We start from the raw sequence: 25,834 nt of genomic DNA on the forward strand, positions 1-25,834 counted from the left end.
TCCTCCCTACAGTTATACAGTTAGCCTGGAGAGAAACACAGCTGGGTTAGATGGACACTAAATATATGTATGCATCATCTACATATGCATGCATATACTGTACAGAGGCTGGGTGTGTGTGTGCATGGAGGGGATGATGGGAAGAAAATCAGTTCTAACATGATGTTGGGTTTATGAATCATCTCACCCCCCCCCCCCCCTCCCCTCCCGATTCCTACCATGACTCTCTTTAAGTGTGCATCTATACAATGTGTGTCATGTATCATCATCTAGCTACTTATAGTGGTAAAATGCCTATTTTTGCAGATAAAGGGTCCGTTTGATTTTTTTTTAGCAGCTGTCCAAATCTCTGTGTGTAAAGGGGGGAGGAGGGGGGGGGTGGAGTTAAGGCAGACAGCTGATCTCAGGTCACATCGCAAGGGGGGGTTTAAGGTTTTTTTTTAATTCTTTTTTTTTTTTATATCCCCCCCAGTTAATTTTGTGTATTGACAAAACAGGTAAACACAATATTTTGGCATTAAAAATACAGAGCTAATGTTACCACACAGTTTGAGAAAGAAGGAGAAGAAGAAGGGAGGAGGAGGTGGGAGGAGGGGGGTGAATGATAAGTAACTGAAGTAGTAAAATATGATAACAGTAAAACGGTGCCCGTTACATTGGGGATATCGAAGCAAATGAACAAAAAAAAAATAAACAAAACATTGCAGCAGTCATTGATGAAGCTCTATAACAGTATACATTATATATCTGCCAGCTAATGCATGGTGGAAATGATAGCCTGCTTAAAAAGAAGGGAGATGCTTTGACATTTTCAGTTGGAGTCTGTTCTCCACCAGGGACTCTGAATGCCTCTACACGGTCCTGTTAACAGCCTGTTATCATTCATACTTGTCATTTAAAAGAAAGGGCACCACAGAGCCTGATGTAGCAGGGCAGATCGGTGCCTTTGGGTTTAAATGAGGAGTTGTTTAAACAAAAAAATTCAAAAAAAAAAAAAAAAAAAGGAAGCTGCTTTCAGGTTTCCAAAAAAATAAAACCATACAACTGAGTCTTTTCATCTTTTCATTTCAAGCCCTGGTGAAGGAATATACGGAGGCCGCGACATGCCAAGTCTCACCTTACACAGCCATTAAAAAGCTACAGAAACCTAAAGAGCCATATATACACAGAAATGCGCCCGATAAATACAGTTAACAACAAAAAAAAGTCCCAAGTTCCAATCTAAATGCCTTTTTTTTTTTTTTTTTTTAACTTAACTTCATAATGGCGACCGCTTGCTCTCGACATCCCTTAACGTTTCTTTTCACTTTTTCCTGCTTCTGAAAGGACTTGCACACTCAACAGTTTGGTCTTTTATTCTCTCCCAGGACAATTTAAAACATTTTTTTTTTTTAATAAGCCACAACCAGTTTTGTAGTGTTCATTAAATACAAATCATCTGTAAGTCAAAAACAAAAAAAAAAAGGACACAAAGACAAAGAGAACAAAAAAAAAAACATGACAAAAAGAAAAAAAAGGGGAAGGAAGCACAAAATAATTTGCACAAAGTTGTGTGTTTTTTGTTTTTTTTATGAACATGACGGTACAGAATGCCTCCTACACCTTAAAGACTGACATACTGGAATACCTATATCGTCCCTATACACGCAGGCACAGCATGAAAAAAAAAAAGACTGAACATGTAGAAACATGTCGCGCTATCAATGTGCTGCGTCGTTTTCTCTACAAACATGTACAGATGTGTGTATAGACACAACACACACTTTATTCCATACAGTCAGTTGTTAAGAGCGTGTTTATTCTCCACCCACAGTCTTCTCTTTATCTGGAAGTCAGCTTCACCTTTAACCAGACATTTTATTTGAATGATTCTGAGATACTGTAATATCCCAACAACCTCCTCATGAATTAAGAGGGATGTGATTTTTTATTTATTTAAATAAAACGATTAAAATCAATTTATCTTACCGAAAAAAAAACTGAAAAAAAACTGAAGTTGAAAACTCTTAATTTGGCGGGTAAACGTGTAGGTGAAGCGGACGCTGTCCTCGTAAGACTGTGGGGGAAATTATGGGGATTGGAGTCCCCCAGACCCTTATGTATGCATGGTTGAGAGACAGAGCTGAGGAGAGAAAGACACAATAGAAGGAGGGATGGATGAAAGAATGAAAAGAAAGAGAGAGAGAGAGAGAGAGAGAGAGAGAGAGAGAGAGAGAGAGAGAGAGAGAGAGAGAGAGAGAGAGAGAGAGAGAGAGAGAGAGGGGTTAACAAACTGTTACTGGGCCTGGACAGTTCTGTAGAAACGCAAGGGAGGGTGTCGGAGACAGGGCGGAGAGGAGGCGGAGGAGGAGAAGAAGAAGAGAGGTGGGTCGGGGGGATGGAGGAGTAGGAGGAAGAAGAAGAGGAGGTGTGTTCCGGGGCTTCAGCAGCAGCCCCCTCCAGCCTGTTGGCCTCCCTGGCTACCGGACAGTGTGGAGTTGGTGGTAGGGTGCTGGGGTCCAATCTTAATACCATTAGCCTGCATAGAAAAAGAGAAAACATTTAGAAAAAAACTGCACAAAATAATAGAAGATCTTTGTGTAGTTAGTAAAAAAGTGATCATTTATTTTTGTTTGATTTGAACTTCCAAATAAATCAACAGTACAATTCAGAGCATCTATCATGATGAAAAGATTGACAGATATTGCAAACAAACAAAAGCGATTATAATTAGTGTCTACATTAAAAAGCTCTGCAGAATGAGTGTGTCATTGCTTTCATGGCCAGATTAACAGCGCACGGCGCCTGCAGGGGCTCCTATTAGATCACATCAGAGGGAGCAACAGGTGCTGCTGCGCCGCACAAAGGCAAACGAAACACCAGCAGCACTCAAGGATGCAAGCAGAAAAAGAAAGGCACGTATAAAAAAAGACAAGGAGAGGAACAGAGAGAGAAAGAGAGGAATAGAGAGAGAGAGAGAGAGAGAGAGAGAGGGAGAGAGGCAGGCAGGTGGGTGGTAGAGAGACACAGCTCTTTCATCTCTCTCTCTGTGAACTGTAGTGCTCACTTTCCCTCTCTGTATTTCATCATCTCTCTCCCCCTCTTTCTCTCTCTCTTTCTCTCTTTCTCTGTGTGGCTGGAGCACTCAGCCTTGCTCTCTCTCCCTCTCTCTCTCTCTCCCTCCTTCTGTATATATTTATCTCAGTGTAACTCCCCCTCCTACACTCAGTAGCAGTAGTGCCTCTGGGAAACACTGTATGCCTTTAAATCACATTTATTGAGCTAAGGCCATGTGTGTGTGTGTGTGTGTGTGTGAGTGTGTTCTCATAGTGGCTGCCAACATTTCTGGTGGGGCTTCCCTCTCTCTCTCTCTCTCTTTCTCTCGCTCTCTCTCAGCCAGTCAGCTGATGTGGTTTGGCCGGCCGGCTGCCTTCACTCCGTCTTACTGTTACTAATAACAAAAACACTCAGTGGCTGTGGAACTCCAGTCCTGTCTGACTAATGCTTGTAGCTGCTGGTTGGCTGCCTGGCTGCCTGAGAGGACCACATACATATACACACACACACACACACACACACACGGTTCTGTTTATATACTATATTGGCTGTTGCAGCGACGTGTTCACACATGTTTGTTAGTGCATATGTTCCATGTGTACAGGCCTCATTTTCTGGGCTGCGTGCAGACAGTATGTGCAGTGCATGGCACGACTCTACAGGGACACAGTGTGTTTATGCTTAATAAGCTGGCTGTGTGGACAGCTCTAACCGTTTTATTAATAAAAAAGGTAATCATCCGCATGACTTAGAGCATGCAAACACACTCACCACCCTCTTTATAAGTTACAACTGTGCAATCTAATCCAATCCAATAGAGCTCTGCTTTAAATTCTACATTTATGAAGTTTATACATTTTCAGTTTTTGTAACCATATAAAAAAAAAAGTGATAATTGTACTTTATGTTTATTATTACTGAGGTCATACTAAGTGGTGGTGGCGTACTGAGGTGCATTATATTGACTGGTGTTATAAACATAAAGTAGAATTATCACCTTCTTGACAATGTTAACAAAAACTGAAAATGTATAAACTTCATAAATGTAGAATTTAAAGCAGAGCTGTTGTATTGGATTGAATTAGATTGCACATGTGTGTCTAATAAAGAGACACCGAAACTCACGTTAGTTTCAGACCTCCAAAAATGCAGCTCACATGGCAGATTTGATAAGTGATTCAAACAGGTGTTGTGCTCTCTGACCGGCTTGTGAAACAGTCAGCCAATCAGGGCTTTGGAATCGCAATTCATAGCTGGTGAGGATGAGACTGATGAAGCTGCACATAGTAAATTCAATTTTTTTTTAAATCAACACTTTTTTCTTTCGTTAACTCTTCCTAACAACAACTACACCAGCTTCTGTGCTGATTGATAATGATGTGTGTATGATAGATAGGCCACTTGCTACTGATTGTTTAGGGGAAAATGAAACAAGCATGAATTTTTTCAACATGAACACAAGGTCAGGCTGATGAATGAAGTGAAACATGATAAATTAGTCTGATTATCATGTATTAAATCTGCCAAAACTGATAGAAAAAAAATCACTGTTAAGTTAAGAAGTTAACGTTCTGCCTCCTCTGACCTCCTCTGTGTGGCAATCGCTTTAAAAGTCAATATAGCCGATCACACAATGCTGCGGTTGTGAAATAAATTACACTGTTAAACAACATTACGATCATCAAATAGTGATTTGATGGTGTCGCCGCAGCGGTGTGTGAATCACTGTTTGCCTGGTTAATAAAACAGGTCATAGTCAAGACCTGCAATCAAATCCCTATGTTCTGTCTGCAGCAGAAAACAGGAACAACGGGAATGAGAACGGCTATATCATGTGTTCAGTATGAGAGACAAGCAGGGAGCACAGTGCTGATTTTACCAGCTAAGACTTGCACAAAAAAAAATCTTAACATACTAGCATGGAGCTGGGTCATTTTCACATGTTGACAGCCTTTTTCAGATTTAGCTGCTTTAATGTGGACTGAGCTCCACTCATACATGCTGACAGGCTGGCTGTGTGGACATTCCTGCCTGGATAGCTGCTCCGCTAAAAAGATAACCATCTGCTTGACTGGATAACAAACTTACCGACTGGCTGCATAGGCCAGCTTACAGACTGACTGACTGGCTGGCTGGATGAGTGTTTGTTTTCTTGCCGAATGACTGAGACCTTGTGGGATGTGAGGAATTTATGAGCTGGCAAGTTGCCGAGAGAAAGAGAGAGAGAGCCGAGGAGTGAAGAGAGAGTGAGTGGAAAATAGAGCAGGAGAAAGGAGGAACGCGGGCGAGTTTTGCTTGGCTGGAGTGAAAGGAAGCAAGAGAAGAGGGTTTTTCCCCCCCCCCTCTCACTTCCCCCCTCTCTCTTTTAGGAGGAGAGGAGGCAGCATGGCAAACCCCACACGCTGCTGGAAAACCACACCGAGGAGGAGGAAAGAGAGGAGAAGAGGAGAACAAAGACTGGAAGAGAGGAAAAAACAAAAAAACAAAGAAGAGAGAGAAAGGGTCGGGAAGGAAGGATATAGAGAGGGAACAGTGTGTCTCACCTCATTGTTGATATCAAACACTCCCTCCTGGATCTTCTCGTAGATCTCCTTGGCTGTGTTGATGAAAGCCTTATATAGAGACAAGAGGAGAGGAAAAGAGAAGAGGACTCTGGTTATTAAGAGAGACAAATATATGCATTTAACAAGTTTCATTTGTTAGGAAAGGACACACCCAGGCTTTGACTGCTAAATATTCTCTTTAAAATATGACTTTTCAGTCTAAAACTCTTGTTAATGAGCTACAATATGCATTTTCCTGCCTGCAAGACACCTCTTGGTTACCATTCATGTCAATATGCTCTGGAAATAATCTTTAAGAAATGTTGAAAATCGCTTGAGTGCGTCTGGAAATGTGAAGTGATATGTTAAATTTTCCGTGCAGGGTGTGTCAAATGCTGATGAGAAACTCAGACATTCCTCATGTGAAAGTTGGCCGCCGCTCAGCTTCACCTTCGCCGGTTATGTCAATGAATAAACACACCCTGCAGACAGACAACAACCCAACATCTACGTCATGAAACGTGCGAGCGCATGTGTGAAAGTGTGTGTATGAATTTGTCAGCCATACCTGACAGACCTCTACTGTCAAGTACGTGACGGCCAAGCTTCCCACCAGCACTTGAACGCACCGTGAAAAAAAAAATATAAATAAAAATGAGCGTGTTGTTCACTGTGATGGATTACTGACCTTCAAGCAATGTCAAGTTATTTCATTTTATTGTGTTCTGAAGTAGATAGAAGCTGTTTGGTAGTAATGTGAAGTATCTGGGATGTTTAGTAAATGTGCAAAAAACACACAAAAAAAAACAAAAACAAAGCTAACATGTTTAAAACGGCAAAATTATAAAAGCTTTTAATGGAATAGTTCAACATTTTTGGACACACTCTCGCACTCGCTAATTCTGGAGAAAAAAAAAAGAGAAGAACAGTATGAAAATCATGAATGTGCAGTGACTAAGCAGAAAACAGAGCGCTGCTAGTTTAGCTAGCTTAGCTTTAAGACTGGAAGCAGGAGGAAATAGCTAGTCAGGTTCTGTCTAAAGCAGATAAAGTGAAAAGAAAAAAAACAACATGCCTATCATTGCATCTAAAGATGACAAATTAACATTGTGTCTTGTAAAAAAATGACAAGTTGTGGTTTAGAGGAAGGTTTTTTGTTCTGAAATGACTGGATAAGGGGACTGTGTGAAGCTAGTTGGCATATGCACATGCAACACACAGGCCTGCTTAGCTGTGCTCATTGGATACGATTTTGTATGCTAACAAGCTAACATGTTTAAAGCTTGAAAATTATAAAAGCTTTTGACAGAATAGTTCAAAACATGCTTGCAGGATTTAATTCTTAAAAAAACGGAGATGAACAGCCTTTAACTAACGCTGTTAGTTTTGCTTAGATTAGCGAGTGGAAGCAGGATGAAATAGCTAGTAGGCCTTTGTTTAAAGTGGAAAAAAAACCCTGCCTTAAACATATCAGCCCATCTGAAGATGACAAATGAACGTGTCTTGCAAAAAATGACAAGTTGTGGTTTTAGAGGGAGATTTTTTTTGTTCTGAAATGACTGGAGAAGGTGACTGTGTGAAGCTAGTTGTCACATGCTCAGGCCAAACACATAAAAAAAACCAACAAAAAAAGGTTCCAGAAACCACTTATAAAATAAGACATTACACACAAGTACTGGGTGGATGAATAAACCGTTATTCATGAGGAAATAGTTCCCATTAAACCACAAACTGGTTAGCCATTTCCTCCTTTCTCCTGTCTTTAGGCTAAGCTAAGGCTAACACAGACATGACACTGAATTTCTCATCTTACTCTTGAAAAGAATGCAAATAAATGTATTGCATGAAATGTGGAGCAATAACTAAACCTATTTCCTCATGTAGGAATATACAGCGAAGTGTGTGTTATTTTTCACATGCCGGAAACTGAGAAAAACATTTCTTCTTCTTGGAAATCAACCTTTCACTTATTGTGTGGCTGCAAGTTCAAACTCAGTCTAAAAAAAAATGCTGATTCTCAAAAAAACTGCTCATTCCTATACCCGTCTGATGCAATAAAAACTGCCTCTCTCTCCCTCATTGATGTCACATTGGTCTATTTTATTCTGCATCCGTTTTGTTTCAACAGAACAGGAAACACATCGAGGAATGTTTTTCTTGTTAGGACTCATAGAGCTAAAGCAAAAAACTAAACATGCAGACTATTTTGAGGAACATAAGCCTTAAGTGAACACTATCTGAGCCCCTTTCAAAGCTGATGTTTAGGTGGCGTGATTGAAGTCCTCTCGTTAGAAGATGCAGAAACCCTTCTTCAGAAAACTTTGGCTCTTTCTAGTCAACAGCTACGATATTAGGAAGATCTGAGCGACATATACACACACACACAAACACACACACATAAACACACAGAGAGAAAGGATCAAAGATGTTAGAATAAAGTGGAATTAAGCTCCCTGAGAGACGTGCTTATGACTTTGGCGTCGATGCTCTGTTGTCTCCAGGGACAGTCTCTTAGTGTTTGTGTCTCCGGGGTCTAAACTAGAAAACAAGCAGAAGGATCTGACATCAACTCAGATCACTCACACACACACACACAAACACACAATCTATGAAGGAACAATCAAACTGCTGCCACACACAACTTTTCCAGACCTAAAAAAAAAAAAAAAAAAAAAAAAGGGTGTTTCATAAGTAGTCTTTAAAGAACTGAAAATATGTCCTGAACTGCTATCTTGACACCCTGTCAGAAATAGAATGGAGGAGCCCAAGGGTGCTCCCCGGCGCACTGGGTCCTGTTCGCTCCTGTCCTCTTTCCACTCTTTCACGTCTCTCTCTGTCTCTACCCTTCCTTTGCTTTGAGTTCAGCTGATGGAAATATTATAGAAGCTCATGGATTGATGTTGATGTTGAAAAATGGGGAGGAAATGAAAAAGGAGGAGACGGAAAACTGAGGAGGAAAAAAGGGTAGAGATAGGATTTGAGGGGGAAAAAAGGAAAAAAAAGATGAGTTAATGAAAAGATAAGACATGAGAGAAAAGGGCTTAAAAAAAACAAGCAGAAATTGTAGAGGCAAAACTGCTCGAGGAAGGAAGGATGTGGGGAAAGAAGATGAGAAGATGCTTACAGGAATCTCTCCCTCTCTCTAAGGACCATCCCTTCAGCCCCGGTGTCCACCCACAGACCCTGACGACAAACCCTGCGCACTGATTGGCTGCCGGGTGTCGCTGAGGGGGAGGCAGGGTGGAGGGTTATGAATATGTATGAACTATAACTGGTTGATATACTGCTGAAGACAGAGAGAGAGAGAGATGATGGAGAAGATGGGAGGAGGGGGAGGGAGAGAGGAAGATGTGTAGGGGACACGCCGGAGAGGAAGAGGGGGGAGGAGGTGGTGAAGGAGGATGGAGAGAGGGAAGGAGGAGGAGGGGAGTGGTGGTGGGGTAAAGAGCAAATGATGGACGTCGAGGGATGAGGAGGGATGGAGCGAGGAGAGATGAAGGGAAGGGAGGAGAGAGGTATCAGGAGGATTCAGAGGACACTAATGAGACAAATTAATCATACCACACACACACACACACACACACACACCCCTCCCCCCTCATCTTAACCCTGGAGAGGGCTCTACTCGACGGCAGTGTGGGTGTGTGTGTTTGCATGATATAGGCCAGGAGAGAGACGGTAGAAAAAAAAAAATCAATGTAAACACACACACACACACACACACACACACACACACACATATTTTCTCTCTCTCTCTCTCTCTCTCTCTCTCTCTGTGGTGCCCAGGGCTGGCATGCTGCGCTGTGTAGGATGGGATTATTTATGTGATTGGATAAGTGAGAAAGGGGTCCCTGAGGACAACGCCATGCATTCATTACACACACACACACACACACACACACACACACACACACACACACACACACACACACACACACACACACACACACACACACACACACACACACACACACACACACACACACACACACACACACACACACACACACACACACACACACACACACACACACACACACACACACACACACACAACAGCAGCAGGGGTGTGTCTCTATGAGGGGCGGTGACGTGTTGCTAATGTGCGCGGCTCAAACACGGTCAGATCCAGAGTGCTACAGGTACACAGGAAGTCACAAACCCCTCCTTTAGATCTGCTGTAAATAAAATAACCAACAGGCTTGATTCATTATTTAATGTGCACTGGCCGATTGATCAAGACTCACTTTTCTGATTTTAATTAACACCACTGTTGTCAACTAGCTGATGTTAGTGTGCACTGTTGTCGTGGTGATGAGGAAGGTAGGGTAGCTACCATTGAGGACACAAAGCTCTTGTCTTCTGTGTTGTTTTTGTGTAAATTTGGGGGCTTTAACAATTGGAGATGTTTCAAATTTACAATTAGACATTCTGTAACTCTGCTGTTATTTTGGACTACATGTATTTTAAAACTTGTCAGTTCATCAACATGACATTTTTAACACAATAAAAGCAATTCATATTTTTCTAAATAATGATATTCATAGCAGGATGTGTGAGGCTTTCAAACAGCATTTCAACCTTTATGCAAGGATATTTACAGGAAGCATGACTGAGTGATTTAATGAAATTATTACATAACTAAAAGCGGATCATTTTCAATACTTGTTTGGTAGTTAAAAGGTTCAGGTCCTGGCTAATGCTAATGCATTAGCCTTGTACCTTACTTTCTTGTTGCAATGTGCATTTTAATGTAAAGCACACAAAGTTTGAAATTGCTCTGCCCTTCTTTTACTAGTTACAGCTGCTGTGACACACACCCTGAAAACAGTCTCCAGAAGGCTTCAACACATCCTGACATACATGATGACAAAGATTTATTACAGTCTTCAGTGACGGGCATGTTGGGTTCCAAACAAACAGAGGACTAACTTCAGCTGCAGAAATCAACAGGCAGCACTGATATCTGTGAAACTGCAGACAATATGTGTGAAATCATGCTGTGGCCTTTTCTAACAAGACAAGATTTATATGTGGGGGAGAGCAGAGCTGACCTGCACAGAGCACAAGTAAATCATGATTATTATCTTATCTACTGTATGCAGCCTATATGTAGTGTACATTCTTGTGTGTGTTAGTGTATCTAACTATGTGTGTGTGTGTGTGTGTGTGTGTGTGTGTGTGTGTGTGTGTGTGTGTGTGTGTGTGTGTGTGTGTCTGATTACCTCCTCTACATTAGAGGCAGTCTTGGCTGAGGTCTCCATGAATATGAGGCCGTGTTCTCTGGCAAAGGCTTCACCTTCTTCTTTCTTTACCTCTCTCCGTGACTCCAGGTCACTAAAAAAAACACACACACACACACACACACAATGACATAACAGATTTTAATTGAGGAAATAGCCTGTCAGCCAATAGGAGAAAGATGATACAACTCAGTCCACTGTATGCAGCAGGAAACTGATATTTTAGCTCATTTTAAGCTCAAGTCAGGACCTCTGAAATTCTTCTATAATTTGTCAGGTTTTTTTCCCCCGAAAATATTAAAACAGGATCTGAGCTCAAGTCCCTGATAAAATATCACTGACAGCAGCTGATAAAGATGACTTTGTAGTTTTGACTGAAAATCCCCTTTTTATTGAGCTATGCCACCTGCTGCTAGCTGGCTACCAATCTCATTTAATGCTTATGTTTCTCATTTTTTTTTAATCAGTTTCACCTGAACTGTAATACAGGAGTTATTAACCACCCTGACAGTTTTAATATATCATTGTATAGCAGCACTAGTTTTGACATAACTTGTATCGTTTTTCTTATGAAACACTGTTACGTAACTTCAGGTACAGCCATCCGTTTTGTCAACAAGCAGCTGAGGTTTGTTGCACGATGTTAACTTCCTCATTTAAATTCAACAGGAGAATGTATTTAGTAATGCAGAATTAGTTTGTGGTTTGTCTGTCTGCAATTCCGTCCTTTGACATAACCTTATCTTACACAACGTTATGTTATGTAACCTTCAGGTACAGAGAAAGTGTGAATAATCAGCGGATGTTTGCTGCACCAGTCAGTTCCTCATTTAAAGGAGCAGTGTATAGGATTTAATGTCATCTAGCGGTTGCAGACTGATAACACCTCTCCTCCGCCTCCTAGCGTGTAAGAGAACCTACGAGGGTGAAAAATGGAAAAAGGTCCTCTCTAGAGCCAGTGTTTGGTTTGGCCACTTTGGGCTACTGTAGAAACATGGTGGTGAAACATGGCAGCTTCTGAGAAAGAGGACTCTATGTAGATAAAAAGGGCTCATTCTAAGGTAACAAAAACACTATGATTCTTATCTTCAGGCAATTATACCCTGATTAAAACATACTTATTAATACTAAATTCCATTATTCCTTTCATGATAACTACTTTTGTTGGACGATATATTGTCTCAGAAATAATCACAATAAACGATATTATCGTCATTTGAAGATCATTTTACACCACCGATATAATGATAATGTAATAGCATAATAATCCAAGGGGGGCGGGGGTGGGATTGGAGAGTGGGCGCTGTCATTATGTTTGGGGACAGAGTTATTTACCTTTAACTCTTCTACAGTCTCCACTCAGGACGTACACAGTGAGGAATGGAGGACACTACTGGTTTAGCCAATGTGACATGAATAGCCTCTTAGCTGCTAATGTGAAGTGTGACAATACTGAGGTCAAAAAATGATCAATGTCATATTCATGTATCATATGATAAGTCCATATATAGACATGATGATGTCGATAATTATGTTATTGTATGATAAGTCAATAACGTAATTATTGTGACAGGCCTACATTCCATTTCCACCAAGTCCGTTCTGCTAGATGTTGTTAAAAGTCAAACACTGCTCCTTTAAATACAAATCTAACTTGAACTAGTGTGGTCCAACCATGATTGTGTCATGTACCTAGCAGCAAAAAGGACTTTACCTCTTGTTGCCAATGAGCATGATGACCATATTGGAGTTGGAATGTTGGCGAGCGTCCTCTAACCAGGTCGTCAAGTGGTTGAAGGTGTCCCTTCTGTTTAAAACAAGCAAACAAACAAAACCACACTGATGAAAAACAAGGAAGTTCAGAGATAAAGCAGTTGTAACATTTTCCATCAAAGAGCTTTACAGTAAACACAATGATTTCACTTTACTTTCACTTATAAAATAGGACATGATGTCCTTAGCACTTCCTCTCACAATGTTTATAACGGTTTAAACAATTTGACAATTCTGAGTGACCAGGCAGCTGTTTTTATTGGAATGAGCTATGGGTAAATAAAAACAGAGAAATGTGCTTCAGCTTGTGTAATTATTAAATGTACATTCCTCAAAGACAACTGTTTTGAATGGTTTTAATATGGACAAATGTGGATGTGATTATGTTTGTAGGCCTTCACTTATCACGTATCTGCAAATGCAGTTCAGTTCAATTTTCTTAACTTTAAGTAGACCTTCTGTCATTTTATTCTGTCACTATTAGAGAGTCAACTTTATTCTGTGGAGATGACAGGAAATGAGAGCGGAAACGCACAAGAAGAGATGACATGCAACAAAAGGTCGGTGGCCAGATTCTAAATGGGGACGTTGCAGCTTTTAACTCCTACACCACCATCACACCACAACACCTACATGTGGATTTTCATAAGATTTAATATATATTCCAATCAGCAGAGTCTCAATTGATGCTAAACGCACATTAAAATTAGCACTGGCCTCTTGTTCTAGCTCGAGGCATAATGCCCAAAGCCATGTTGTAATGAACCCTGGGATTCTTCCTCTGGAGAACGTCGTCATCGGTTTTTAAACCAAGAGGACGCTGGTCGAGGGGGGAATTTGACCTAAAGGTGATGCTGGACTAAAGGTCAGAGGGTCATAATAATCATTAAAGAATGAACCTCTGGGGACCGTGGTCATCAATAACACATTTCCTGTCGATCTGGCCATTAAATGTCAATATTTTTTCCTTTAGAGCGTGGTGCTGACTGGACATAATGCTAAGCAAGAGTGTGAGGCATAAACCACTGGTGCAGATGCTTTTCAGAGCCTCTAATATGATTTTAACACTCACATTTCTAGATTTCTCATCTTTGACCCCCTCGAATATGAACATTTCTGTACTGCTGCTATATCCGAATTGCTTTACAATCCAAGTCTTTAACGCATCCTTATAGGGGTCATTCTGATTGGCTGTGTTACCTTGTGATGTCATAGACTAGCAGTGCTCCTGCTGCTCCTCTGTAGTAAGACCTGGTGATGGACCGGAATGACTCCTGACCAGCCTGGAGAAACACATACATATATTAATAAAGAGAAATTGAATTCTGAATAATTGAAATGACCACACACTCACACACATATACACACACACAAATGCTGATTCTTTGCATTTCCTACTGCAGCCTCATTTTTCACACCGATCCATGCATCAGTCTTGGTTATCTCTCAGTTCATGTGGACTAGATTCTCTACATCTATATCGTATATCTCTCTTCTTCTGGTCCTGATTCTCTAGCAGAGTCCAGCTCCAGGTTTTCAGTGAGCTGGGGAGAGGACAGGACAGAGCAGCGCCTGTAATTGGATACAATGGAGTCCTCTCTTTCTTTCTCCATCTGTCACAATCCCTTTCTTTCTCTCCTCTCGTGTGTCTAACCTCCTTGTTTCTCTATTTATGAACAATATGGAAGGTCACATTAGCTCTGATAGATCAAACCTGCCGCGTTTACGTCAATTCGGAGCGTACCGGGTCACCTTGTTGTGTTCCCTCCCCTTATTGTCTCACCTTCTCCTTCCTCGCATCTCTCATCTTTTTTTTTTTTATTCGTTCTCCGGGCCTCCCCTCTTTCCATCACTCCTTTCACCACCCCCTCCTCCTCCCCCTCTCCCCGCCACGTCTATTCATCCTCTGTCTCTGTCCCATGTACAGTAACAATGTTGTCTGTGTTTCGTCCGGGGTCGGAGAAGAAAACAAAACGGTGCTCTATCCTAGCAGCTGCAGCCCTGCACTGCTCTGACCTCATCTGAAAAACCAGACAGCCAGTCAGTCAAGTCAGTCGGTCGGTGAATCATACAGCAAGTCAAGTCAGAGGAGCAGGCAGCCAGTTTGTCACCTAGTCCTCTGGTCAATGAAGCAGTCAGTCACTGAGTCAGAGAACTAGTCAGCATGCAAGTAAGCTGGTCACTCAAACAGTCAGTCATTCAGTCAGTCATTCAGTCAGTCAGTCAGTCATTCAGTCAGTGAGCAGTCGAGCAGCCGGTAATGCTATTAGTGAATAAATGATAAATAAGGGTGAAAGAGAGGGAACACTGTGTCTGTCTGCCATCTGGCCTACATCCCTGTGTGCACAAACACACACTTATTCATTGAGCATGTGCGGCATGTGCAGCCTACACAAATGATCTGACTGGTTTCTCCAGACATTTGCTGCTGGTTTTGTATTATGCGAGTCCAGTAAGCGACGATAGCCGTACTGGTTTTCATTTTGACCATCTACCCAGGGGTTATATAACACCTGGTAATTTAGTGGCTGGCCGGAGAGAAAGCCTACAGCAGTCTGAGTAATGAGAGGCAGGACTGACATCACTCTTCTGGGCTTCTCCTCATCCAGCACTTATAATAGAGCTCTGGCTCCACCTGCTGGTCAACTTGTTTAACTGCATGTACAGGGGCACCCAGACTAATCCTCACAGCTGAAACATTTAATCTTTTTTAAACATTTCCATGTTGTTGGTTTTCTTTGAGGGATCTGTCTAAAGCTTTAACTCTCCAGGAAAGCTTTTTTTTTTTTTTTTTTTTTTTTAAACCAGGACATAATAATGTTGGCAAAATAAGTGAACCATTTAGGTGGTAAGACACGGCTCTGAGTGTAATGTTTTTAGAATCCAACTCTTAACTCTTAGACTTACTCCAGATCTGCTGTTCAGCAGAGCGTGTGATGACATGTTTTATTGTCAAGCTCAAATCTTTATATTACAAGTCATCTGAAATGCCTACATTGTGAGTCAGGTATTAAAGGATTGGTGTGTTTTCTATGCTGAGGGAGACAGGAAGAGAGGCACTAAGGCAGGTTGTATTATACACATCTATTTTTTAAAGTGGGGCTCTATTGGAATATCTTTACATGGTTTACTTTATAATTGGCCTTTATACAGCACCTAAGTTCAGCTTCTGTCTGAAACAGGTCGTTTTAACTCCCGTCTCTTTAAAGGTCCCCTTCCTGAGGAGACCACTCTGTTTCTGATTGGTCAGCTTCCTTTGAACTTTGACCACGTTGAGCATAGATGAACGCTCTCCAACCCTGCACCTGGAGAGCTACTGCCCTGAATGTTTTAGTTATCTCCCCTCTCTGACACATCTGATGCTAATAATGAACTCGTTATCAAGCCCTTTCACAAGCTTCAGCTGCTTGATAATGAGTTAATTATGAGAATCAGGTGTGTTAGAGTGGGGGGATACATAAAACGTGCAGGTCAGTAGCTCTTCAGGAGCGGGGTAGGAGATCACTGGTATAGATATACAACATTGCGAATGTGTGATAATAACAGGAAACCAGAAAAGGTGCAATATGTCTGAAGAATTCGGAGTTATGAAGAATTGCAGCTGCTTTCATCACATCTGCCTGTTGAGACACTTTCTGGTCACTTCAGTGTTGCCAACTATTTTCAGTGGAAAACACACTAGATGTAACTTGCATATTCATTGTTTTATAACATTACAATAGCTATAATTTGTTCTGCTGCTATTGTTGAATCAATAGACATCTAAATCTACCTTAAATATCCATAAGCTAAACTGTGGAATAAGTATCACCAGTAGAGAATAAACTCACTCTTGTACACTGAATTTTGACAAACAACTAAAACTTAAAAATAGTCAAGTTAAATAATTTAGAATAAAACAAAGGAGGAGGAGTTCCCTGGTCGAACACTGTGGATGAGTGATTGGTTGTTAGGTATGCACATTCATACTTTATTCACATCTCTGCCTGCTTGATGATTGGCAGACTGAATGTACGGATTTTCTGCACCACGAACAGTCCAGAGACATTAATGCTTATTCATTGAGACATTTTGGCAACTGCCTCAAAGGAGAGTTAAGTTAAGGTCTGCCCAACAAGTTTCAAGATTTTTCACAGTGTGCTTCTTTTGGAAAACAAAGGGTCACTAAAGGGGTCTTAAAAGCTGCAAAATCTAGAGAAAGGATGATGCATCATTGCTTGCGGTGAGAGACTGGATGGTGCCATGTCTTTTATTGGATACTACCCCTGCCTCCTTGCCTGTATGGGACAATGATTGGCCTGAAGTCACATGACCATATACCAAAATCCTGGTGCATATCTGAATGCACCATGTTGGTATTTTGTTTTACTTTTTTGAATTGTTTTTTTGCTTTTAAAAAATTCTGCTTGTAATGTGTTGTCTGCTTGAAGTTGTCCTATACTACAAGTGTTCCTGGAGCTTTGACTTTCTTCAAATCTAGAGAAAAAGTCACTAAGTTGGCAACACTGGTTCATTGGTTCAGTCTTTTTTTTTTAAGACATATTTAAGGCCCTTAAGGCGGTATATTTTTATCATGTCTTTTTCACATAGGCATGAATATGTTGAAATGTATACAATAGATATATTACCGTATCCCAGATCTGCAGTTTGATCTGTTTGCCATCTATAGTGATCATCCTCGCTCCGAACTCCACACCTACACACACACACACACACACAAAATAATGAGTTAAAGAATCCCAACTGAGTCAGTGCAGGATTAATATGGAATTAACCAATTACTCATCTAGCAAAGTTCTGTCATGTATGTCCCAGCTGAGTAGATTTGTACAGTTGCGTGTAATCATCTGGTTGAAAGTGGAAAGTAGCTGAAGTGTATTTGGCCAAAGTGCACTGGAGGGAACTGGTGTGCGCATGTGTTTTGAAATATGCTGATTATATATATATACTGGCTGATCTCACATGAAAAGCATTAACTGGAGGCCCTCGCTTATTATGTCTGTGTGAATAAACTCTTTACCACATGATGTTTGGAACAGCCGGGGAAATTAAAGAGGGAAGTCCATAATTGCAAAAACTACATGTCACTTTTAAATGCAGTAAATTGGAGCCTAAATGACCTGATTTACTCACAATGACAACACGAGCACGCTGATAACCAGGTATCATGGTTGCAATCTTGGGTAAGCATATTAGCATGCTTACATATGCCAAGCAGCACTAACACAAAGTTGAGACGGATGGGAATGTCAGTATTTGGTCATGAATCAAAGCGTTGGACTACTGATGCTGCTACTTGAATGTGTTAACCACGTTTTGTATCAAGTTATTAGAATACATTGTCTGGGAAGCATGAATATCTATACTGAATTCGGTGCCCAACCATCAAGTAGAGGTTGAGATATTTCACTGGCGATTGAGGAAAATTGAAAGAACCACTCTGAATATCTGGCAAACTTTATGACTATTTATTAGACACTCTGAACTATAAACATTAACCTCATGGTGGTGCTAGATACAGAAAAACCAAACAAAATCATAAGGATTCATCCTCCGAAAAGCAGGACTGTCAGTATGAAAATTCATGGCAATCAAACACTAAATTTTTCATTTATCACCTGACCTATACCCTATGATCACATGGCTGCCACAAACCAATAGATGTAGAGATATTTCAGTGTGACAAAAGCAGTAGACTGACTGATAAACATCTTGTATGTACTGTAATCCTATTACATCTATTCATTCAGCTCCACAGTATGATGGTGGTAAACTGGGGTTAACTGCTCGATGACTATCCAGCTCACAGGTACTAACAAGTTATCTCATTACTTTAGGGCAGAGGTGTCCAAACTGTTCCATAAAGGTTCATGTGGCTGCAAGTTTTCATTCCAACCAAGCAGGAGCACACCAGGTTTGACTCACTGAATCAACTGATCTCAGTCTTCAGACAGCTGATTGGTTGAATCATGTGTGCTCTTGATTGGTTGGAACAAAGACCTGCAGGCACACGGCCCTTTATGGAATAGTTTGGACATGCCTGGTTTAGGGGTTATAGTGATGGGTATGTAACTGATGTGGTAACAGCTCATCCATCCACTGTACATAGATCCACATGCTATTTGAAAGCTGTAGGAGAGTTGGCTCTTTGAGTATGTAGCCTCAGTTAAATGTGATTTGATCTAAGTGTCAACTTGACTGTGGGGATTTTGAACTGCTCATCCGATTGAACATTATCTTTAAGCTGCGATTAAGGTTCACATATCAGTATATTATAGACTGGACAGCTAATTACTTTTAATTAGCTCCAGCTGCACTGATTTGCAATGCTGATAAACATTAACATTTATTGCTTTCAACCTGCGGGCCTCTGTATCTACAATGATGAATCTTTTATACGATTTGAAATGAGTGTATTTTCTAGTAATGGTGTTGCTGTAGTGCTGGAGGCAGGTGCAGTGCAGACTCTCTTACCGATGGTGAGGTCGTGAACCGGCTGAAACCTCTTGTCTGTGAACTGTAGTAATAGACATGACTTGCCCACACCTGTAAAAAACAAAAAAACACAACATTAAAAGAGGCTCTAAATATAACTGGGTTGCTTCAGCGATAGTGACACATACAGATACACGTGAACATATTCCACACTCATTCTCAAAGTTGTCACGTACTGAAAATTACATTGATCATGTTTGCTCGCTCTGAACTCCCACACGCGGCTGGAAGCTGCAAGTGTGCAAGAAATAATTGAGTTGTGTAAATAGAAATCATTTAAATGGAATATGGGAATATTGGAGTCATCACCCAGTGCAAAACCACAGCAGGGAGCGTGCACACTTCTAATGAGCTAACCAACCAGCTGGCTACTGTATATGTGTGAACATTCGTTTCTTTTACTATCAATGAGCAGCTCTGAGTCGGTTTCTTTAAGCCCAAAAAAACCAAAATAACAGTGCGGCGGATAAATAAATTATTCAGTCGGACGAAGACGCTCGCAGATTGAATCATGATATCAAAAAAATACATTTCAAAGCTTTTCATAACATCGTGAAATCAACAGATCAGCAGATCCAACAGCTGTGACTTGTTATTTTCTCTTCTCGTGCTAATAAACTAAAACTTTGAAGCATTGGAAAGACACCAGACTGGTTTCAACCTTAGCGGTGAGCCTTAGGCGATGTGTGTGCAGTGCAAATTATATCCAGAGCAGCTGGAAAAAACCAAAACATTTCCAGTAGCAGCTCAGTGAATATAATAAGATTACTGACATCTGAATTAAGCTTTTAGAAATTGGCTGCGCAGCTAAAAGATGTGCTCAGATCTCTATAGTACGCCTGCATGTACTTTAACAGAGTTTCTAATGTTTCGCAATACAACACAGGGAGGGATATATTTTATATCATCCATTGTTTTTATTTCCTTTATTTATTGTTTTATTTCTCCTTTTTATTTGCAATCCAAGTGGATAAAGAGACTCTGTTCTTGGTAATGGATGCCCGGTTGATGATGAATGCTGTGTGGGTGCTATCTACTTCTGGTCTGTGTAGGTTTTTTTTTTAAATTTATTTATTTATCTTTAAATGTATTCTTTTTTTCCTTTTTCTTTGCCTTAGTCAACTGTTAGTGCTGTGATGTATAACTGTACATAATTGTATTGTAAAACCTCCGGCTACCAATACAAATTAAAAAAAAAAAGAGTCCTTCAATATGATTCCAGTGGAACAAATGGAAGCCATTGTTATGCATTTAACAGATCAGTTACAACCAATATGAAGCTTTAACAGTCTGACTTGTTAAAAAAAATCCAATGGCTGTTACTGTTTTTATGTATAAAATGTGCTTTTATTGCTTCCCTGGACAGTGTTTCCTTGCTGAGTTGCAGTTGGGGGGGATTATAACACATTAGCTATAGTAAATTTTGTCATCCATCTCCTGCTATGTGGGTATTACATTACATAAAAAATAACTCAAGCATTCATTTCACCGAAAAGGAAGAAAGGCTGCTTTAACTAGATGAAAAAAAAAAAAAACATCCACTAGTGATGAATCCAGCCTATCACTGACGGTCCTGTGAGACAGCTTGAGGAAGAATGTTACAAGGTCCGGTTGAGACGAGATGCATTTTTGTGTGTGAAAAACTGAAATGAATCATTTTGACACCAATCTAATAGAAAAAAAGGTTCTTCAATTTTGAATGTGCAGCTTTTAAGAAAGGCCAAGAGTGTCATGTAGATTTAAGAGAGCTGTAATGTGATGATTATTTTTCAGACTTAGGTTCATGGTAGGATGAGCAATCAGAGGTTTGAGGTTAGTGAGCGTATTTAAGTGTGAGTGTGTGTGTGAGAAAGAGAGAGAGAGAGAGAGAAAACAGCCCTCTTAGTGTCAACAAGAGAAAAAGAGAGGAGGAGGGGAGAAGGAGAGGAGGATGCTAATGACATGTCCAGAAATTGACAAAGATTCAAGGAGGGTGACAGAGGGGAGGGATGTGGTTTCCAAGGGTTACCATTGCCAGGCAGTGGTGTTGCTAGACAGAGATGGTGTGATGATGATGATGATGATGATGATGATGATGATGATGATGATGATGATGATGATGATAATAATAAGGGATGGAGGGATCACAGGGAGGGCAGCTATATAGAGGTGTAACAATCATGCAATTGTCACCTCCGTCAGTCAGCAGACACCTGCTTCTAAACACACTGGTTCTTTCTAGCTACCATCCATATGAATTATTTAGCTTACTGTGTTTTTCAAATGAGATGAATTAGTTGATACAATTAACAGACCGTTCTCACGTAACGCAACTTCCTATTTCTAGTATAGTCTAGTATTTCTTAGGTAGACTAAAGCTGTTCGGAGTCAGAAAACGATGTATTTATTGTATCAGTTGCTTCTAGAGAGTGTCATCGGATAAAGCGTTGGGAAAACCTTCCTGTCTCATCAAAATCAAAGTTGTCAGGTCTGGTTCAGACTGCGATGAAAATCACTGGGCAGAAAGATCATTTCAATCTCCAGTCTCTCTTTAACCAGTGTGCACTCAAACAGGCAAAGAGTATATAATCTGTGATCCAGCACATTTTCTGTATGAGCTGTTACCATCAGGCATAAAGATAAGGAGCTCAGAGGTTGAAGTTTTATTAATCGTTTTAAAACCTCTTTTGTTCCTTTATCAGTTGGAATATTAAGTAATAGCTTAAAATAAGTAGAGGTTAGGCAATGGTAAGCGACAATTCATTGCTGTTTGTTGACTTTAGGTGATTAGCCGTTTCCGTTCTGGCTGTACTGATCTGTCCAAGTACAAACCTTAACAGATGTCTTAGTGTGTATTTTTATGTAATGTACTGCATTATATTATTATTTTTTGTATAGTACCCTTTATTGTCTTACGTGTGCTGGTAAAGTATCTATCTATCTAGTCAAGAGGTATCAGCATGGCGTCTGTGGTAGAGAATATGAGTGTTAGTGGGAAGAGATGCTACAATCATGGTTATAATTAGGGTTGGGTTAGTTTCTGGTTTTGCCAGTCCAGTCCGTTGTTCAAGCTTAAACCGGTTACATTTTATGAGAACCAACTGAAGCAGCATTTGACCTTCTACTCTTCTCACACAAAGGCTGGGTCTCCGATCCTGCCGTCCACCCGGCTGGACGCCAAAGACAAACTGGAGGAGGTGGGCTGACCTGGCCTAACAGCTGGGCTGCTTATAGCTTCCAGCAGTGTGAGAGCAGCATGTGTTTTAAAAGCAGCCCACAGATACAAAGGGATGTGACAGATCATTATACCCGCCTGCCAATGAAAAGCAATTAGAATCATAGCAGAAGTGTGAAAAATACAGTATATTTAAGATGAATTTACATAAACTAATATACGGTCAATAAACATTGTACATTATCTGACTACTTCCTGCTCTCTGAAATATTTCTTTGTCTTTCTTCTTTAGTTAAAGATATTGTGATATATTGTTGATTATTTCTTTGTGGATTGTGTATTGCAGAATCACTTGTATTGCAATATATTGTGTATCACAGAATCATCTTTATTGTGATATATCGTGTATCACAGAATCGCCTTTATTGTGATATATCGTCCATTGCACAATCGCCTTTATTGTGATATATTGTGTATCTCATAATCGTCTTTGTTGACATATATCGTTATCACGGGGAATAATATTGCCTCATGTTGTGAGTGTTTTTCAACATCATTTTGTATTTATGAACAGCTAAGTTGAGTTTTAACATGCCCTTGATGATCTGAGAGCAATACTATGCACAGGCATAGAACAAACATAAGGAGAAAGCTCTGGCAATAAGAGACTATCCAAACATAAAGCAGAATGTTGTTCTTCATAAGAGGAAACGTGGTTAATGTGACTGTTTCTGTTCTTGAATGTTGGCTGTAGCTGTTGTCACAGCAACAATTCCTTTAGTTTAACCCAGTGAAAGTGCCAGTTTTCTCAAGGGTAGCTGGATCATGACTGAGCCTTTTCTCAATTTCTCATGCATGGTGCCTTTTTCATATGTCTGCTACTTTTAAGTCCCCCTCCACTCAAAAATGTGTTTTTCTTCTTGGTCCTACATTTGGCTGTTTGAACTTGCCTGTGCAGAATGATGGATGTGCAGTTTGACACTAGAAAGCTGTTCCAAGCAGAGTATTTTATACATCTTAACACATGTCTTAAGGGGATCATTGAGTTACAGCTATACATAGGACACAAGATTAGCTGAAATATTTATTTTTTCATTTTCACAATAAAGAAACTTTGAGGTTGCAATTAGGCACAACTATGCTTTATGTCAACGTGCTAGTATGCTCACAATGTTTAGTTTGGATTGTTATCATGCTACCATTTGCTAATTAGCTGAACTGAATACAAACAACAGCTGATGCTAATAGTCATATTCATTTTGCAGATATATGGTCAAGACTCAGCCAAATGTTTAATGTTGACCTGCTGGTGACTCTACCCCAGGTACATTGTCTTTTATCTTTTGAATGAAATGAATACGGCATCGTTAACAAGCTCATTTAGCCAGGTGTTACTGATGGTTTTTACATCCTTTAAGTTCATCAACAACGTGGTTCGTGCTGCTGAACTGTCTGAGTGTTCAGCAGGTCAATGAGATGCTGCTCTGCTCGCTTACAGCCGTAACCTGAAGCTTAGCAAGGTCGGCAGATTGCACTGCAATCCCTGCTGGGAAATCTGAGTAAGTACTACGGAGGTCCCCTTGAGCACTGTAATTTTTCTCTGGTCACTGGGAATGTCAGTGAAATACAAAGAACCACTATAAACCTTATGGTAATAGTCTTACATCCAACAACCATCTCCAGCAGACAGTCAGTCTTGGACGGTAGTGTCTGTTAGGACTGGACGATACAGCAAAAAGGGTTATCACCATTAAAATGTCAAGCCCATATTGATAATTACCACAATAAATGTCAAATTATTATTTCTTTTCAGTTTAAAGGCAGGTTTTTGCTCGTGAGTGAAAGGTTAAGAAACCAAAGAGTTAATTGTGGGTTTAAACTATTCCTCTGCCTCCTTAACCCTTATAGTATATGTAATAAATGTAGTTGATTTGCTGTGATAGTGACTCTGCACCATGGAAAACCAATCACTAGCTGCTATAGTTAGCCAGCACCCAGTAGCCTGTACAAGCCCACCAAGCATAGCTCCTGTAATAGCTTTTCTCTCTCCCTCTCAGTTTAATTATATCTAATATTTGTTGTATTTCCCTTAAGGAAAATGATCTTGAGATAATTATCGTTGTCATGGTATCACCAAACCCTGTTGTACATGAGCCAAATCAAAATACGGTACAGGCAGGAGAAGCCATTAGTAACACTGTACAAATTAAAGTGGCCTTGTTGAAAGGCGCAGTATCACTGTGTTGACCCTAAAATCACAGTTTAAATCGCAGCAGTCAGAATACCGCCTTGTATGTGAGGCAGTCAGGAGAGTTGATCTGTGTAAGTTAGTTCATGTGACAGCAGGGCTGAACACACCACACCACATGCTGGAGTATAGAGAGCTCAGCTAACCACAAATTACTCAGACTAATGATTAACACACTGGATAATGCAGCTACATCCTCCATAAGAGAGGAAGAAATGCTGTAATGAATTAAATAGTGGAAAATTGACTTGATTTCAATCATCTAAAATCTGTAAGCAGCTACGGAACAAACCCAGCGTGAGAACTAGATTCCGTCTGTCAGTACAGGATCTGAGTCATCCGGGGTTGTGAGTGGCATAGGCGCAGGCGTGTCCACCATCTTGGACAGCTAGGTATGGCAACACCATTTGGACAGACCGCAAACACCCGCCCGACTTAATTGTGCACCGTCAATGTACCTCCACTACATCTTGTCACTTTATCCAAATCTAGGGCTGGGTATCGGTTCTCGATACCTTTAAGGTATCCACCTAAATAAATCGATACCAAGTAGTATTGCAACGTCTCCCGTCAAACAATACCTGCAATCAATCCTTTTTGCACCCAGAGCTGGAAAATATGACTATGTGTATGGACTTGCTCCCAGCCAATCAATGCAAGCCTTCTTTGATTTAATGAGACAGGTGATTGAATGAAAGTCTTGATGATCTGAAGATGCATTTGTGTAAAAATCTAATCATCTAGATGTGGAGGAGTGCTGGCATTTTGTGTAATTTAATGCTTCTATTCACATGATGAAGTACTCAGTTGGTATCAGTATCACTTTAAGGGTACTTGGATTGGTGCTGTCGTAATTTTTTAAACGATACCCGGCCCTAATCCGATCTGTTTGTTATTGTGTCTAACCAAGTCTTGCTCAAGAAAAAGTCTGGCTCTGAAATCTTGCGAGTTGAGTTGTTGAAGGAAGACAGCGGTGGAAAAAGTGAGTAAGCAACGGAGAGGGTAGTGCTGGGAAGAGTTTATGTTGGAGTACCAACAGGGGCAAAGTCATGGGACACTTCTTCTTGAGTGAGACTTGGTTAGACGTAATCCAATGGAATCGTGAGGCTGTGGAAGATGGGGAGTGAGTCTGGATGGGGAGTAAAAGAGATAGTTTGTTTGGTTTCAAACTGTTAACTGTTGGCTTTAAACTGGACGATTGTGAAGCGATTCACTCATAGATGTCGTCTCAAAACACCGGCAACATTCTTGTGCCTGAAGATGCTAATCAGGCTGTCATCAATGACCGGCGCACAAAAGAGGAAGTCTTGGCCCGAATATACGTTATCTGGATATGTGCTGA

The 25,834-nt window shown here is 40.5% G+C and overlaps 1 protein-coding gene across 1 annotated transcript in view; it reads right to left on the reverse strand.

Annotated features, from left to right (window-relative positions):
- Positions 1 to 1,339: 1,339 nt before the first annotated feature.
- The window catches only part of rab2a (RAB2A, member RAS oncogene family), a 30,495-nt gene continuing 6,000 nt past the window's right edge, over positions 1,340 to 25,834 (reverse strand). The window contains exons 2-8 of the mRNA XM_062428536.1: positions 19,070 to 19,141; positions 17,224 to 17,291; positions 13,796 to 13,878; positions 12,537 to 12,629; positions 10,805 to 10,916; positions 5,580 to 5,648; positions 1,340 to 2,518 (exon numbers count right to left, since the gene is read on the reverse strand). Coding sequence (XP_062284520.1) covers positions 2,423 to 2,518; positions 5,580 to 5,648; positions 10,805 to 10,916; positions 12,537 to 12,629; positions 13,796 to 13,878; positions 17,224 to 17,291; positions 19,070 to 19,141 — 593 coding nt within the window. The 3' untranslated portion in view covers positions 1,340 to 2,422. The remainder of the gene's footprint in view (positions 2,519 to 5,579; positions 5,649 to 10,804; positions 10,917 to 12,536; positions 12,630 to 13,795; positions 13,879 to 17,223; positions 17,292 to 19,069; positions 19,142 to 25,834) is intronic.

This window comes from Scomber scombrus, chromosome 11 (genome assembly GCF_963691925.1).
Source record: "Scomber scombrus chromosome 11, fScoSco1.1, whole genome shotgun sequence".
Lineage (NCBI taxonomy): Eukaryota > Metazoa > Chordata > Actinopteri > Scombriformes > Scombridae > Scomber > Scomber scombrus.